This window comes from Microtus ochrogaster, chromosome 22 (genome assembly GCF_000317375.1).
Source record: "Microtus ochrogaster isolate Prairie Vole_2 chromosome 22, MicOch1.0, whole genome shotgun sequence".
Taxonomy (NCBI): domain Eukaryota; kingdom Metazoa; phylum Chordata; class Mammalia; order Rodentia; family Cricetidae; genus Microtus; species Microtus ochrogaster.
Window position 1 is genome coordinate 1,245,169 of NC_022023.1, and position 17,221 is coordinate 1,262,389.

Consider the following 17,221-nt stretch of genomic DNA (forward strand, 5'->3'; position numbering starts at 1 on the left):
TTGTTGTTGTTTTTTCAAGAGTTCCTCAGGCTTCATTCTTACTGCTCTCTCCAGAAAGGAAGGAGCCCTAAGGGCCTGGCTTCATTTTCCTTTCTCAGCAACTCGGCCTAATGCCTTTCCCCTTTACCAGCCAGGCCCTATCAGAGCTCTGGGGACCCAGACCTGGAGCAGAACTGGCCTGGCCTCAGGTGACAATCAACTTGAACTGTGTAGTTTGCATATGCGGGGAGTGTCAGACAGAAAAGCTCCCTGGGGTGGCAAGAAAGCTGGTGGCTTCAGGCTAGGGTGGTCCCCAGGGAAGATTGTGTCTCTGCTGTAGCCTGTGCTGCCCTCTGCACTGGGGAAGTGTCAAAGCAGGGAGTGGCCTCCGAGGAGCAATCACTGTCTCCTAAGCCCCTTGGTTCCCCGTGGAACCTGGACTTGAGACCAGCAGTCATGTGGGAGTGGATCTGAGCTACGTGGTGCTGCCGTCCTCCCCAGTCTTTCCTGGATCTGCGGTTCCTCGTGCAGAAATGCAGCTGGTCCTCCCTGGACTGCATTCCTGCTGGACTGGCAGAGCAGGCAGCATGTGGTTGGCCCAGTGAGGCAGGAAGAGGACAGAATGGGTTCTGGCCTGCTTGGGTATGGACTTGGGCATTCTCCCAGGCCCTTGGTTTTGTCTGTATGATAGGATGAATATTGGGGGGGGAATGGGGTATTACTCTCTAACCCTATCTTCTTGTAAGTTAATAAGATGGGGGGGGGGACTTGGGTTATTTTTGAAAAACAAAAAAATGCTTAGGTTTTTCTCAGTTTGGAGTGAGGCATATGACCAATAAGGAGTTTCTGCATGCCTCCCTGAAGATCGTACCAGCTATAGTTGGCTGTGCTGACTGAAAAGCACAGTCTGCCAGCATAGGACAAGGGGTTCAGGCCTTGGCTTGGGCCTCACTTCCCAGCAGGCTCCAGGTGCCTCTCTGTGTCCTGTGTGCCTTTCCTTAAACACTCCTCCAAATTGCAGCCTGAGGTTCTGCCTCCGGTAGCGGTGGGACTCCTAACAGAGAAGCCAGCTAGTGTCCACACTCATTTCCTGCCTAGCAGAAGGCTTTACCAGTGGAGCACCTAGCCTTCCCAGTGAGCACCTAGTCTTCCCAGTGGAGCACCTAGCCTGCCCAGTGAGCACCTAGCCTGCCCAGTGAGCACTTAGCCTGCCAGTGGAGCACCTAGCCTGCCAGTGGAGCACCTAGCCTGCCCAGTGAGCACCTAGCCTGCCCAGTGGACACCTATGCTTAGCCCTCATGGTCATTGTTGCTGACAGTGATGTAGCCAAACAGCCTCAAGTCAGGAGTCTAGGCTGTATCTTAGAGGTTCAGTTGTGACAAATGTATTTGTCTGGACTCAGCTGGTGGACATGCGCACCAGGCCCTGAGTTTGGTCTACCCTTGAACTCCCTGCCCCTAATGGTCAGAGTCCTTTGCATTTATTAGGTGCTGTGTCAAAAGAGGAGGAGTCCCGAGCAGAAGCAGGAATCTTGGCTTTTGTTTGTTTCTTTTTTTTGCCCCCAAGACAGAGTTTCTTATAGCTTTGGAGCCTGTCCTGGAACTTGCTCTGTAGACCAGGCTGGCCTCGAACTCAGAGAAATCAGCCTGCCTCTGCCCCCCAAGTGCTGGGATTAAAGACGTGTGCCACCACCGCCAGGCTGGAATACTGGGTTTTTTTTTTACCTGGTAACCTTGGTCATACTGTAACGCATGTGCCTCTAGGGCTCAGGATGAAACCTAAGGAACAAGCCTAGTGGAGGAAAAGGGTCTAAGATCATAGGAGAGTTACGAAGAGAGCAATACACCAACCCTCTGGAGTGGCTGTAGGATCCAGTCTTGTTTTTGTTTCTTCATCCCATCATTCCTGTAGAGCATTGGGTGTGACTGAGTACCCAGTATGTGATGATTGCAAGCATTGTTTCCTGTGCATGCTACTCCCTGGGGTCACATAGTGAGGGGAACCAAGAGGGCAGTGCCACGCCCTCTCCTGGTTTATTAGATCAGAGAGGTGAAAGGGCTGGTTTGTCCCCCTTGAAGTCTGCCATTTCCTGAGGATGTATATCCCTTTCTGAACTAGACTGTGACCTTGCTGCCGCCAACTTTGACAGACAGCAGAGGCTCAAATGTGACCCCCCCAGACTCCTTTTTCCTTTCTCCTAGCCTGTAAGCCGGGGTGATTGGTCAGGAGACCCTCAAGGTCAAGACTGAGGGAGTCTTCTGTTCTGGGCCTCCATCAGTGGGTGGTAGGAAGGAATGTTGGGGTGGCGCACAATAGGAGCTCAGAGATGTGCTGAACACACGGACATGGTTGGGCTCGGCAGAGCTGGGGTGTGAAGTGGCCTCTGCTTTTTAGTCTAAGGCTGAAATGAGTGGTCTGGGGTCTCACCCTGTGCTCTTCCCTACTGCTAGCTCCCTTGTAGGCACCAGGCCTCAAGGTCACGCTGTCAGCTATTAGAGTCCTGGGGGCACAGCCAGAGCCAACTTGTTGAGCACATTTTGTTCTCATTTCCGGTCTTGGCTCTTGCTTAGCAGCAAACATACGTACCTCAGGTGCCTCCCCGTGTCCTGTGGACCTTTCCCTAAACACTGTTCCAACCACTAGCCTGGGGTCCTATCTGCAGTGCTGGGGTACATAACCCCCACTTTAGGAGAAGTAAAATGCCCCTGGGTCCTCCCTCGGCCCCAAGCTTGGCGCTACAGTGAAGGGGAATCTGTTTTCAGCGGGCTTGGTATGAGCCTGGTGGTTGGAGGGTGAAAGAGATTCATGGAAAGAGGTGTCCAGGAAAAAGGGAGTGGGGCAGGGATCGGGAGGCTCAAAGGGCACTTGGACAAAAATCAAAACAGAACATTGCAAATGGGATGTTAAACTTCTGTCCTTGGCCTCATAGACACAGGTAGCAAAGATTAAATATTTGTCCTAGATCAGATAAAGGAAGACATGTGTTTGGGTACTGGAGATGGAAGAAAACTGGCCTCCCTATGGCCCAAACCCAGGACTAGCTCTGAGATTCCCCGCTGTCATGTTGCCTTGTCTTTTTTTTTTCTTTTTTCTTTTTTTTTTTTTCTTGGTTTTTCAAGACAGGGTTTCTTTGTGGCTTTGGAGCCTGTCGTGGAACTAGCTCTTGTAGACCAGGTTGGCCTCAAACTCACAGAGATCTGCCTGCCTCTGCCTCCTGAGTGCTGGGATTAAAGGTGTGCACCACCACCGCTTGGCCGTTACCTTGTCTTATATGTAGAAATGGTGATACAGGAAAGCCGTAGTTTTATGGCTCTTATGCTGTAAAGCAGCTTTAGGAAGAATTAGGCGGCAGAGTGGGGGTTTAGTTATTTCCGAGTCTGTGGCCCGCGTTCACCTGTCTAGGAAGGCTCCTGGGGAAGGCTGGTTGTGTTGGGGTGTCTGGAGGACACTGGAGGACGGTTTATAGTATATTATAGACCGACATCTTCTTCTGCAGGCACTGGCTCCAGCATCCTCTCGGCCCTCCAAGACATCTTTTCTGTCTCCTGGCTCAACAGGTCCAAGGTGGAAAAGCAGCTCCAGGTCATCTCAGTCCTACAGTGGGTCCTGTCCTTCCTGGTGCTAGGTAAGCACAGCTGTGGCAGGGGTGAGTGGAGGTGGGGTGACACAGTCCCATGGAGATCAGCTTCTCCCCAGCCTCTTTCCATTTACTTCCATCTTTGGGGCCCGTGGTCAAGTATTCTACCAGTAGGCATGCCAGAAACCTTGATAAATTCATGGGCGATGTTTTATGGCTTCATTTTGCAGATTAACTTGCCCAAAGTTAACTTGAATCTGGGTCTATAGGATGCACGCTTCTAACTGCCTCCTTGTCTACCGGCAAAGAGCAGGCAGGTGTCTACTTTGCTGAAGTCAGGTTTGAGACCAACTCCAGACAAGCTCTGACTTTCTGACTTTGCATAGACACTGCTCTCTTGGGACCTTCTCTTCCTTCCCCGGCCTTATAACCTCAGCACAGGTTAGTCTCTGAGCACATGAACACAGACAGAATCCATGTGTCCAGCACTTGTGGTCAGGGCCCCAGCCACTCACTCTTCACACTGCCCAGGACAGTGGGAGCTCAGCAGACATCCACATGGTAGTGTGAGGAGACAGCTATCTTTGAGGCAGGCACAGAGCCTCTGAGGCCCTATTGAGAACAAAAGGAACAAATCCCATGCTATGTTGAGGCTCTTGGAGTATCTTTTCTTAAATTCAAGGAAGAGGAAATGGAAATTCAGAGGTTCAGTGGCTGACCATGGCACCCATTAAACAGAAAGTCAGAGTTTGAGTCATTGAGCCCAGTGCATTCCCTTACCATGAGGGTCCCGAATTAATGGACAGAGTCCAAGGTGGGCTTTGGGGGATTCATTGAACTCTTAAAATTAAATGCAAGGCCATGCATACATTTTCATTGCTATAAGGCTGTAGCTATCCTCAGATTCTTACAGGGTCATACAGCCTCAGAAAGATGATGAAATAATGGTTTGGGGACAGATAGTTAAATTGGCCCCCTTAGATCTCCAACCCTGAGTGTGGCTTGCATTTGGTCTCTTATTAGAATACCAGGGTAGAGAAGCTATGTAACCTTATATTTGTCCAGTCGGGAAGCAAGGACCTAGTGGGGACAGGGCCTTGTCTGGGGTTATAGGAGAAGAAAATAAGAGGGACCAAGATAAGAATGCAGTGACCCCCAGCCTCTTGGTCCTCTGTCTAGCCTGTTTTGCTAGCTCCTATTGTCGCTATCTGCACCAGAAGTCAATACTTAGCTTGCCTTAGTGGGTCAGAGCTTGGCTGTGGGGCACTGAGTAACTTGTGCAATCCTAGGCCATATAGCATGTGACAGGGCTGGCCCCAAGCTGTAGGTTAATGATCTGTGAGGCCGAGCCACAGCCCAGAAACTGGCCCAGCGTGTCTTTCCAACATGTAGGTGGGAGCTAGACCTGGGCAGGAATCAGCCCTGCTTAAGCTGTTGTAATTACTACTTGAGCAGTCCCAGCCGCTCCCTCTCCCTGTGTCCCAAACCTGCTGGCACAGGCTTACTCTGTATCGCAAAGATTACTATGGATACCATTCACATTAAACAGTTTTTTGTTTTGTTTTTCTGATGTGCCTTGTAGCCCTCTAGAATTCTGGTGAAAGCTGTGGGCCTTCTTGGTGCTTTTAATCATATAATATGAAGTGCACTGGGGTTTTTAAGGATCTATCTAGTAATGCTGGAATATAAATATGTAACCTTTGAAACCCAGTTGGACACTTAGTAATGTTTGCTTTTTTATTATGTTGTTTAGTTAGGAAGTATCAGCAACTGTAATAAATATTAACCTTAAGTAATGAAGTGTCTTCAAGATTGCGAGGCTGCAGGGGGCTGGAGAGATGGCTCAGTGGTTAAGAGCATTGCCTGCTCTTCCAAAGGTCCTGAGTTCAATTCCCAGCAACCACATGGTGGCTCACAACCATCTGTAATGAGGTCTGGTGCCCTCTTCTGGCCTTCAGGCACACATGCAGACAGAATATTGTATACATAATAAATAAATATTTGAAAAAAAAAAAGATTGCGAGGCTGCAGTAATGCAGTATGAAAACACCTTTGCCATCTCTTGCTACCATGACAGAAGGCTTTGCTAATATTCCCGTGGTTTGTCCCTCAATGAAGGAAATGCTGAATCTCCACATGGTTCTAGTAGAAAATTTGAATGTCACTTTGCTCCTCCATACAAGTCCATAGACCCTTAACAGTGTTCCCGAACATGTGTTAAATTCCAACATCACGTCATTTTATCTTCCCAACACTCTGTAAGAAAATAAAGGTTTGGGTATGCATAATGGCCAGGACCTGGCAGGGCCCGTCACCGAATCTGCTTCATCCTGTCCCTGCTCTCCACAGCCCCGCTGCTGTGGCTCCTACTGAAGAATGCCCACACCTTTTTTCCCTGTACCACCAGCCTGGGGCCAGAGCTCTGGCCCCAGGAACAGGAAGGGATGCATGCAGGTAGTCCCGAGCGTTCTCTGCATGGAGCAAGCAGGCTGTTTCAATCACTGTGCTTGCATGTCCTGGGCCCAGTGGCATTGGTGGGTGCCAACCTCATTACCTGAGAATGGAGGGCAGGGAGCTGTTGTAGGTTTCCCAGAAGGAAGGCATTTTATGGGGTGGTTGTCCTGCCCAACCCTCCATCAGGTTTTTTGATACAGGGGCTCACTATGTAGCCCTGGTTGGCCTGTGCCTGTATGCATGTCAACCAGGCTGGCCTCCTGTCACAGAGATCCACCTGCCTCTGCCTCCAGAGTGCTGTGTGCTACCACACCCAGCAGGCAACTCTGTTTTTTGTTCGTTTGTTTGTTTTGTTTTTTGTTTCTTTGACTTACTTAAAAAAAAAAAACTTTCTATATTGGTGGCTGGGGCTGGAGAGTAATCTCACCTTGTTCTAGCTCCAAAGGTGCTCAGGGACTCAGGGACTGAGCTCTGTTGGACAGAAGAGACAGTGGTGAGAGAGAAAATGCACATTTGAGAGGACGGGGCAGCCCCCAGCTGTGTAGGGCCAGGACTTTGGGCTTCTGTCACTCACTGCTCTGTCTTAGCTATGCAGACAGGGCAGGTACGTATGGATACTCCTCCCCATGGTGACCAGCCTCCCAGCTCTGGGGTTTGGGCTCCCTGATGGCAGCCAGTGGGGTCTTCAGAATATTCACACCTCATACCGTGCCCCTTCCTGAACACCATGGGCCTTGCCTGGCCTACCTGGAATGCAGTGAATCTTTGCTTGGACACTGTGGAGGCTGGGGCTGGAATGGTCTTCTAGGACCAGGGAAGAGCCTGGGGCAAACTGTTGGAGCTGTGCACTGTATACAGCCTAAATATGATCAGGACTGTTTTTCCAGCTGCCTTAGGGACCCACACTATCTTCAACAGGGTGTGTGGGGGTGCAGATGCTCCCCAAGACTCAACTCCGGTGTATGTACCACTGCTAAGTTGTCTTAGGAAACTGCTTGCTGTTGTCTGGTAACTGTAGCTCGGTTCTAGCTGTCCCAAGGGAAGGCCAGTTCAGGAGTGAGGTTGGGCTGAGGATGGCTGGAAAGTTCTATAGAGCCCGAGTCGCTGCCCCCTCCCCAGTTGGGTCTAATGCCAGGGTGAAGAGATGAGTCCTCCAGTGTGGAGAATTCGGATTGTGTGGTCGGGTGATTTGATACTCAGAAACCTGTGGAGGGGACAAGGATCTGAGGGGCTGGAAGGCTGGATGAAAATTGGAAAGAGATGCCCTGGTGAGCGTATCTAGGGGTGGACCATGAGATGCTGGCTCTCCTTACCCCTGGGGCCGGGCCATTCAGCCTTATGGTCAGCCAGCTGGCCCCGAGGACAGTTACCACAAATAGGTGTCCCAGGAGAGTCTTTCTAAGTGTTTGAGGGGGGGGGGACCTGCTGGGTCCTGTCTCTGCTCCGGGGCTGCCTGGGGACAGCCCTCCTGTGACAGATAACCCCCTTTTACCCCACCCTAACCCCACGGTGACAATCTGAGATTTCTCACCTCTGGGTGCTCTTGCTTCCAAGGCTGAGTTTGAACCCTGCCTCTCCTCTGTCCTGCTGGGTTAGCTTGGGCTAGTCAGTCCTGACAAGTAAGTTTTCTAAAACAGACAAGTCAATGCTTTAATGACTCAAAGGGATCATGCAAGAAGAAGGAGACATCAGGAATTGTTTCACAAGAAGCGGAAGTCTCCCCATGTTAGCCAGCTCAAGCCCAGGTGTCCCGAGCTCTAGGACCCACCTGTGCCCCTTGGCCGTGCTTCTCCTCCTTGAGCCACCCATGAACCTCTCCCAGTGCCTGGGCATCTGGACCTCTGCCTAGGTTAGTGCTGGGGAAGCCATGCCTCAGCCGGGAGGACTGGGAGCCTGACCTGCTGTCTCACCTCCCCCAGGAGTGGCTTGCAGTGTTATTCTCATGTACACTTTCTGCACCGACTGCTGGCTGTTAGCTGTGCTCTACTTCACCTGGCTGGCCTTTGACTGGAACACGCCCAAGAAAGGTAAAGGTCTGGGTCTGCTGCTTGTGTTCCTCCCTCTGCTGGGCTGCAGCCCCTCCTCCTGGGTGCTGGGCTGGGTGCCGTTTGGGGCGTCTTCACAGGAGCTCACCCTTCATTAGGGAGGGCAGAGGGAATGTATGTGGGAAGGGGCACACTGGGCAGGTGCAGAAATGCCGTGTGGGCTGACAGACACCTCCCTGGGGGGGTTCACACTGGCTGTGTCTCGCCTGCATTGTTCAAATGTCCCTCCCACCTGCTCCTTCCCAACTCTGTGCTTTGTTTCCTGGAAGGTGGCAGGAGATCGCAGTGGGTGCGGAACTGGGCCGTGTGGCGCTATTTCCGAGACTACTTTCCCATCCAGGTAAAGACGTGGTGTGCCGTCCTGGGAGCACTGAAAACGGGGGCAGTGTGTCCGTGTGAAAGTGTCCGTGCGTGACGCAGACTGGTGTGCTTGATGTTGTTGTGAGTCAGTCCTTGACACCAGGCGAGCTGCCTGGGTGGTCAGGTGGCCCCGCATTCCTCCCCTGCCCTGTGTTGTGGGAGTGGCCCTAGGCTGTGCACAAACTCTGCCTACTGCCGGCATTCCTGTGACTTTCCTGTCCCCTGCAGTTAGGCTCCCCTCCCCCCCCACCAGAGGGCCAAAGCCTTGCTGGAGATGTCCAGCGAGCCCATGGCAGCAGTGCCAGGCCCTCTGACATGCAGCTCAGGGTCCTCCCAGATTCCTAACTGCCCATTCCTTGGGGAGGGACTTGGCCCCAGATCTCTCTTCCCGAACCTGCTTGACTGTTGGAACCAGGGTTTAAGAGCTGGCTCTGCTGTTCCGTTTACCGACCTGCCATTTGGGGGGTCTGTCTAGTGCTGGGCTCTAAGCTAGGGTGTGGGTGACGGAGCGTTAGCCCTGGGCTTACGGTCAGCCTAACGAATCGACTGTATTCCGTCTCTCTCTGTGTGGCTTTCTCTGCTCTACTGAGCACCATTTGTCTCAAATGGGAGATGCTCCTGGGTCTGCCTGGCTCTGTCTCTCTGCCCCAGGGGCTGTGTCTTCTGCCACTGTGCCCTCAGGAAGCCTCCTGCAGGCTAGTAGCTCCCCTCTCCCAGCAAGGGATGGCTGCTGAGATCTAAGCATTCAGCTGTTTTACCGATCTTTACCCTTTCAAAAGACCCAAATGATGGACTGGAGAGATGGCTCAGTGGTTAAGGTGTCTGGCTGCTCTTCCAGAGAACCTAGGTTCAAATCCCAGCACCTACATGGCAGCTAATAACCGTGTGTAACTCCAGTTCCAGAGGATCCAGTGCCGCCTTCTGGCCTTTGAGAGCACTGCACATACATGGTGCACAGACATACATGTGGGTAAAACACCCATACATGTAAAATGAAAATAAATCTAGTGGGCTGTGGTGGCACATACCTTTAATCTTAGGCAAAGGCAGCTGCATTTCTGTGGGTTTAAGGTCAACCTGGCCTACATAGCAAAGTTCCAGGCTACATACATAGTTCTAGAGCTATATAACTCTGCTCAAATAAATAAACCTTTAAATTAAAAAAAAAAAAAACACAAAAAACAGCCGAGCCCTGTGTTCTCACTGTCTCTGTTCTGTTGAGGTGCAGGGCAGACATCTGTGAGATGCCCAATGAGGTTCCTCTGCCCCTTGCCCTTGATGACAGGTCTAATAATCTGTGCCTGAGAGCTGTGTGACCTGCCTGCTCCACCCCTTTTTCCTGAGGTTCTACCGTGGGTTATGTCATCGAGATCTCTAGCTAGACCCGTGTACCCCGTCTCCATTTCTCTTACTGGAGCTCCCTTCTCCAAAGTCATCTAGCTGACCCAGAGGGCATCCCTTTTTGGAGTGGTAGGGCTTGGCTCCTTCAGCAGCTACTGGAACTACTAAGGTCGTCTATAACAGAAGTGGCCCACGTCCTGGGGTTCCTCTCCCTGAAGGGTAGGCAAGACCTTTGGAGATTAGGAAAGGCTCTCTGGGCTTCAAATCGGCCATCTTTCCAACTGTCTGGTTTCATCGACGTGTAGACTGAGACCCAGAGAAGACGGACTGTCCCTGGTTCACAAGACACTGTGCTGCCATGCCCTGCCTAGGCAAGCTACTGCTGTTCTCTGGAACTGGGTGTGTTTCTCTGTGCGGGGCTAGGAGTAGAACAAGCCTGGCCTGGGAGCAGGATGTTGGGAGTGACCTGCCAGGAATCTGCCCAGGGTGACGCTCACCAGCATGGCCTGAACACCGCTGGGCTGGGACTTTGCCACCCAGCAGGCATGTCAACAGAACAGTCAGCAGCGGTGACCTTCGCCCTCCCTGCAGAGTGGACATTCTGTCCAGTTGGGAAGAGCAGTGTCGTGAAGACAGATCAAAGCTATTGCCAGTGTCTCTGTTGGTACTGCCCGGGGCCATTAACCTGTACAGTGTCCCTAGGACGTTATAAACCACGCGTCCCATCAGATAAGAGCCTTCGGGAGGGAGGGAATTATTAAAGAGCCAGTTAGGTTCCTAAGAAGTGAGTGTTCAGGGAGAAGTGAAACCGGAGTGGCCTTGTGCAGCTGTGGAGCTGGCTCACTGTGACTTCCCCGGAAACAACCTAGATAGTCAGGGGGCTCCCGTCCAGTCTGAACTTTTGCTCCAGAGAGTTTCTAACCCAGTGCCAGTTGCCCAGCTCCTCCCTCAGTGCCTTGATTCACCGAGAGCCAGCGGGGCGGACAGAGCACAGCTGCAGCCTTGCACGGTTCATGTGCCTTGCTCCTCGGGGGGTCTCTCACTCTCCACCTCGGCCCTGGCGGAGCCCACTGCTGGTCCCTGGTTATTTGGTGGGCAGCTGAGAGTTGTTCTCCAGACAGCATTAACCTGCTTGCCAAAGGCAAAGTGAGGAAAGTAAAAGTGTCCTATACACCAGGGGTGTGACACCAGGCGTGTGACACCAGGGGGGTGACACCAGGCCTGTGACACCAGGGGGATGACACCAGGGGGGTGACCTCACATTTCCACGACAGCCGCAGAGCCTAGCACTGCCCCGCATGCCCCGTTCCTCCATCTTACCCTGCCGTCAGCAACAATCCTCTTCTCCCAACTGAGCAGAAGGACCCTTTACTCACCTAAGAGTTCCTATATTGGAGTAAAGGAAAATGTGGTCTTTTAATATTCGTCCAGTAGTTAGGGACTCTGTGGTAGTGCCAGTGCAGGGATGGGTACAGGCACGCACTTAAGTGGGGGTGTGTGTGAATGCCGCTCTCTGAGGCAGGGCAGCCTCAACTCAGGAACTACACTTCTGGAAGTTTATTTTACAAAAAAAAAAAAAAAAAAGCTGTTGGAAATATGAGTAGAAGAGGCTTTTTATTAAAGCGTCACTCTAGGAGTCTGTCAGTCAGGATCCGAGTGAGCACTGTCATGTGGATTGACAGTGGCCCAGGGATGGGTGTGCAGCTTTGAGGAGAAGTGGTGCTGAGGATCCTGATAAGCTAGACAGGACATATTCCCTAGAGACAGCACTGATGCCACAGCCTCATTCTTGGGGGATGTTTTGATATGATTATGATTATTGACAGGATCTCACTACCATAGACTAGAGTAATCTGGAATTTTATGATTTTTTTTTTTAAAGAAAGGCCTGTTTCTGTTTAAGTAGGAAAAGGACCTAGTGGTTTATTTCTATAGAATGAAAAATGAATGCAGACTTTTTTTAAAAAAACTTTCCTATACTTAAGAATTATGGCAGTGGAGAAAAAAAAAAGAATTATGGCAGTGATAGCACATGCCTTTAATCCCAGCACTTGGAAGGCAGAGGCAGGTGGATTTCTGTGAGTTTGAGGCCAGCCTGGTCCTCAGTGTGAGTTCCAGGATAGAAACCCCCCTCCCTCCCTCCTTCCCTCTCTCCCTCTCTCCCTCTCTCCCTCCCTCCCAGAACTCCATCCCCATTGTGCTTCTTGCTTGGGGTTTTGCAGGTACTTAGCCAGCCTCGGGGCAGGTGGTAGACCCTCAGGAAGCCAGTTATCAACAGGAAGTTCAGATCACCCAGCTGCCACAGCCACATAGCCCTGCCTGCCTGTTTGAGAATCTGAGCTGAGCCTAGCTGCTTGGCAAAAATTTTGAATTGGTCTGGCTATACCATCCTTTTGTCCACACTAGACTATAAAGAGGTGGGAGGTGGGCTGTATGGGCTCGTCCTCTGAGCTGCTGAAGATTCTGCAGTGTGCAGTGACAATCAAAGTCTTAGTGTGGGAGACCTGAAGCCATGGCTCTCCTTGCCAAACTCAGAATCTAGACTGTACCCACTGAAGGCTGAAGGTCCAGCTTGGGTGTGGATTTTAGGGGAGTCACCGTGGTAAAAAGCCTAGGAGCAGGAAGGCAGAAGTCTGGTTGAACATGAATTAATAGGTTTGGACTGTGTTTGGCTGGGAAAGAAGAAGACAAGCATCCAGCCAGGGACTCCTAGCCCAGCAGCTGCCAGCCACTGGGTCTGGGGACAGGCTTGGAAAGTTGCTGCAGCCTTTTGGGCTCCTAGTACATCAGGGCATGAAACTTCAGGTTCCTTCCCCCCCTGGTGGGCATCCTCCTCTCCCAGCCGGTTCTAACACACGTTTCCTTATAGCTGGTGAAGACGCACAACCTGCTGACCACCAGGAACTATATCTTTGGGTACCATCCCCATGGCATCATGGGCCTGGGTGCCTTCTGCAACTTCAGCACGGAGGCGACCGAAGTTAGCAAGAAGTTTCCCGGCATAAGGCCCTACTTGGCCACGTTGGCTGGCAACTTCCGGATGCCTGTCCTTCGGGAGTACTTGATGTCTGGAGGTGAGAGTCCACTTCAGCTGCTCCTGCTGGGCTCTGCGGTCAAGACCTGCGCCTCCCCATTGAGCAAAGCGATGGAGGGAACTGGAGTGCCCTTCCCATGAGGTGCTGGTCCCATGCAGGTAGAGACAGCCTGCAGTAGATATGCTAGGTCTGGATTCGCCGTGGATGATACCTCAAGGACCTCCTCCCACATCTAGATACCAGCCACTGTGCTGCCGATTGTCTGTGTCTGCCCACCCACGGTCCCCACCAGCTTGGCTTTCATACCATTGCCCACATTTTATCGATAAGTAAACTGAATTTAGGAGAAATGAATTGCTTAGGGAGGAAGGATCATGTATCTTCCAAGAGGGTAACAGGTCTGAGATCCGTCTATGGCGGTTTTTATTCTATCCTTGGTGGTATATAAGGGTAGGGAATGAATGCTTCTGTGAGCAGGCCTGATTGTGCATTCCCCTCACCCAGGCATCTGCCCCGTCAACCGAGACACCATAGACTACTTGCTTTCAAAGAACGGGAGTGGCAATGCTATCATCATCGTGGTGGGAGGTGCAGCCGAGTCCCTGAGTTCCATGCCTGGCAAGAACGCAGTCACCCTGCGGAACCGCAAGGGCTTTGTGAAGCTGGCCCTGCGCCACGGGTAAGTGCCTGCGCACGCATCTCCAGAACAATGCCCGTGCCCAGATGCCCAACAACCAGAACCCAGGGAGGCAGTGAAAGAGGTTGGAGTCCACGCTGCATGGCTTCACTTGTCCAAGTATGGGCAGTGCAAAGATGTGTGTGGCCTGTCCCTGGACACTTGCAAGTCACTGAGAGGCTAGGCTTATATTTAGAACATGTGAGAAAACTTACCACTTACGGGGTCAGAGATGTGAGACTCGTTGGTAGAGCAAATATTTGGTTTGTGTGAACCCTGGGTTCAGTCCTCAGCATGTGTATGCACGTGCATGGGGACACACACACACACACACACACACACACACACACACACACACACACACACAGCCAAAGGGAGCAAGAGACCAGGAAGGAAATGGCATCACTTGAAGCATCAGGGAAAACTTGCCTATTGGAGAGTGCTGGCAGCTTGGAATCCTGGTATTTCTAGCAAACCAGGGGACGTATCTGCTTGAGAAGCAAATCTACCTTCTCGGCTCCTTTAGACTTCCTAGCGGATGAGGAGACTTGAGTGCCCTCCTCCCACTGCAGGGGATGCTCTGGGGGCAGAACTGGAGTCTGGAGCCAAGCTGCTTTCCTCCCGCATCTCAACTCTGGGAGACCTTGGAGTACGCTCCTAGAACGATGGACTTTTGTGAGAGAGATGAACGGCAGCAACACGGTAGTCCAAGTCATTGAGGGCAGGGAGAGAGTTCTATCGCAGCCATGTTCCATGAGTCTTGGAGCACGGCCATGGACAGAGCTCTGTGTCTCAGGATCTCCCCGGGGTTCAGGAGAGGCTTTTCTACAGTCTGCTGTCAAGTCAGGCCAGACCAGTGATAGGAGGGGCAGGGCAGATAGTGTGCTCGGCTGTGAGATGAGCTGAATCCGGCTGAGGGATTGGGTTCCGCTGGACAGACAAACAGCAGGGCCAGGCCCAGTGACTGGGGTCTGGCTAATCTGGGCCTCTCTCTTCCAGAGCCGATCTGGTTCCCACCTATTCCTTTGGAGAGAATGAGGTGTACAAGCAGGTGATCTTTGAGGAAGGCTCCTGGGGCCGCTGGGTCCAGAAGAAGTTCCAGAAGTATATTGGTTTCGCCCCGTGCATCTTCCATGGCCGAGGCCTTTTCTCCTCTGACACCTGGGGGCTGGTGCCCTACTCCAAGCCTATCACCACTGTTGGTGAGTCCCTAGCCTGCATGGCCACCTGGCTCAGACGAGACCTTGTCCTAAGGACCTGGAGTTGGGTACTGGAGGGAGTGATGAGGGGGGTGGAGGTCGAGCTATTGCGATGAGCCACGCAGTGGTGAATACAAACCTGTTAGGAGAATGTTGCCGCGGAGACCGCGTGGCTGTAACAAGGGTGCTGTAGGGATTATGTGCCCCTCTGCTCTTCAGAGAGGGCCTGCGCAGGAGACAGCTCTTAGACTGCTGGCTGATGGGAATTCTCAGCAGTAAAAGGGAGGAAGAGCCAGGAATAGTCACACAAACCTGTAATCCCAATGTGGAAGGCAGAGACAGGAGGATTGCTGCAGGTTTGAGGCCAGTTGGTCTATACAGCCAGTTCCAGGCCGGCTAGGGCTACATAGCGAGACCCTGTTTCAAAATAAAAGTCTTGTTCAGGCAGCCATCTTGTTGAAGTATCATGGTTGTAGCTTCTCTGTCGTTTTCAGGAGACAGAATCCCTCAGCAGACTCCTGATCCACTGGCTTGTACAGTCTTACAGCCTGTCTCTTCTGAGATGTTCCCTGAGCCTTAGGCATGGGGGTTATGTTGTAGATGTATTAGTCAGGGCTGAGCGTCCCAGGATCAAATTTCGACCGGTTGTGGCTTTCTGCAATCATCTCTGCTTGCTTCTAAGAGTTTTTTTTTTTTTTTTTGACGAGGAATGAGAACTACTTTTATGTATAAACTTAAATGATCCCTGGGGCTGCTAGGTAGGGGGAAGGTAAAGGGTTAGAACGGACCAAGTGCAGGAGGCCAGACTGGAGGCTTTCAGTACCCTGGACTGGAAGGGTGGCAGTGGAGCTGGGTATGTGTGTCTGGCAGAAAGCTCAGAACAGTGCTGGTGGGACTGTGGTATGGGCTGGCCTTGAACATGAAGCAGGATGAGAAAATAAAGCAAAGCACAGATGTAGGAGGGTGTTCTCCCCTCTACATGACTTTACCAGCTGAACATGCTGATCTTCCTAGAATCCTTAGAAAAGGTCTGTGAGATATTCCCAGTGGCAGATGGGGAAACTGAGGCTCCTAGGGGCAGAGTTTGTCCTGGATAAGCAAAAGCAAAGCCCTCTGCTTGGTCTTACATCTCACATTGGAACTTAGCAGAGTGTGGAGCTGGGTCCCCCAAGTCAGAGGCCACAGTCTTGGGGGGGTCTTTGCCATGCTGCCAGGTCTTAGTATTCTCAACTGGACCAAGGGGCATAGTCAGCATGGAGCACAGGCTCCTATCACCCTGGGCATCCAGGGAGGGGATACTCAGTGACATTTGCTGACCAGAGCTCTGCCCTTCTCTGCAGTGGGTGAGCCCATCACCGTCCCCAAGCTGGAATACCCGACCCAGAAGGACATCGACATGTACCATGCCATGTACATGGAGGCCCTGGTGAAGCTCTTTGACAATCACAAGACCAAATTCGGCCTTCCGGAGACAGAGGTGCTGGAGGTGAACTGACCCAGCCCGTGGGGTCCAGCTCCTGGAAGGAGCGACTGCGAATCCTTTTCTACCAAGTTCTCAAGTGCATCTTGCTCTGTAAATTTGGAAGCGTCATGGGTGTCTGTGGGTTATTTAAAAGAAATTATAATTTGTTAAACCATTGCCATGTTAGATCTTTTGTAAGAAGGGGCGAGTCAGTATTTTAAGTTCTCACGTCTAGTATGTCCTGCACAAGGTGGTGGCTGACATTTCTGGGCCTTGATGGTTTCTTATCCATCCCCTCTAGGGTTCCCCAAACAACAGACACCTGGCCCTGCTGAACTGGGGAAGGACAATCCTTATGACTTGGCCACTTAGATAATCCTCTTTGCTCCAGGGATTCTCAAGAGGCAGAGGCCGTGTTTAGCAAACATCTCCATCCCCACCACCCCACATGTGACTGAAGGTCTGGTTCTTCTTGCCAAGGGGAGGATGCAGAGAACAGAGTTGGCCCCGTTTGGGGAAGGTGGCAGATAGCATCTGGAGTCTCCTCCCCCTTTTCTCCAATCTGAGCCTATGCTGGCCTCTTGTATACTGTGCTAGGGACAAGGATGTCCCACAGGTACTGTCTGGGGTTATCTCGCTGCTGTTGGCTGGTTTTACTCTGAAGGCTGGCACCGTAGATTCAGCACAGCTCAGCCGTGGCTTGGAACATGTTCTCTCAGCCGCCTGAGCTCTCCTGAGCCACACCCCAAGTCTGGTGTGAGGAAAGGTCTCTCTTCTATTCAAAAAGGGGCCTGGCTTTTGGTGTAGCACACTGGGTCCAGGGCAGGAGGCCTCGTACCCAAGCCTCACATGTGTGCCTTCCTGAGGCATTGGGCCAGGGAAGAGAGCCACCCCCTCCTGTGTATTCTGTTTTCTTTCCATGAGATTGTTGTGCCACATCACACTTTTGTATATTCCTAGGCTAATAAACGGAAACAAGAACTACCTGTGAGTCGTTCTTCAATTCTTCACTTACACACTATCTGTCCTACTGCACAGGGCACACTGCAGTTCCCACTGCACTTACACACTATCTGTCCTACTGCACAGGGCA

General features: G+C 51.8%; 1 protein-coding gene across 2 annotated transcripts in view; it reads left to right on the plus strand.

The window, feature by feature from the left end:
• Positions 1-17,114, plus strand: part of Dgat2 (diacylglycerol O-acyltransferase 2) — a 28,282-nt gene extending 11,168 nt beyond the window's left edge. Inside the window, exons 2-8 of one of the 2 annotated variants that reach the window (XM_005357526.2) lie at positions 3,476-3,604; positions 7,930-8,037; positions 8,325-8,395; positions 12,626-12,830; positions 13,296-13,470; positions 14,467-14,669; positions 16,007-17,114. In XM_005357526.2, coding sequence (XP_005357583.1) covers positions 3,476-3,604; positions 7,930-8,037; positions 8,325-8,395; positions 12,626-12,830; positions 13,296-13,470; positions 14,467-14,669; positions 16,007-16,161 — 1,046 coding nt within the window. In that variant the 3' untranslated portion in view covers positions 16,162-17,114. The remainder of the gene's footprint in view (positions 1-3,475; positions 3,605-7,929; positions 8,038-8,324; positions 8,396-12,625; positions 12,831-13,295; positions 13,471-14,466; positions 14,670-16,006) is intronic. The other variant, XM_013350172.2, reaches the window with a different exon arrangement.
• Positions 17,115-17,221: the final 107 nt, after the last annotated feature.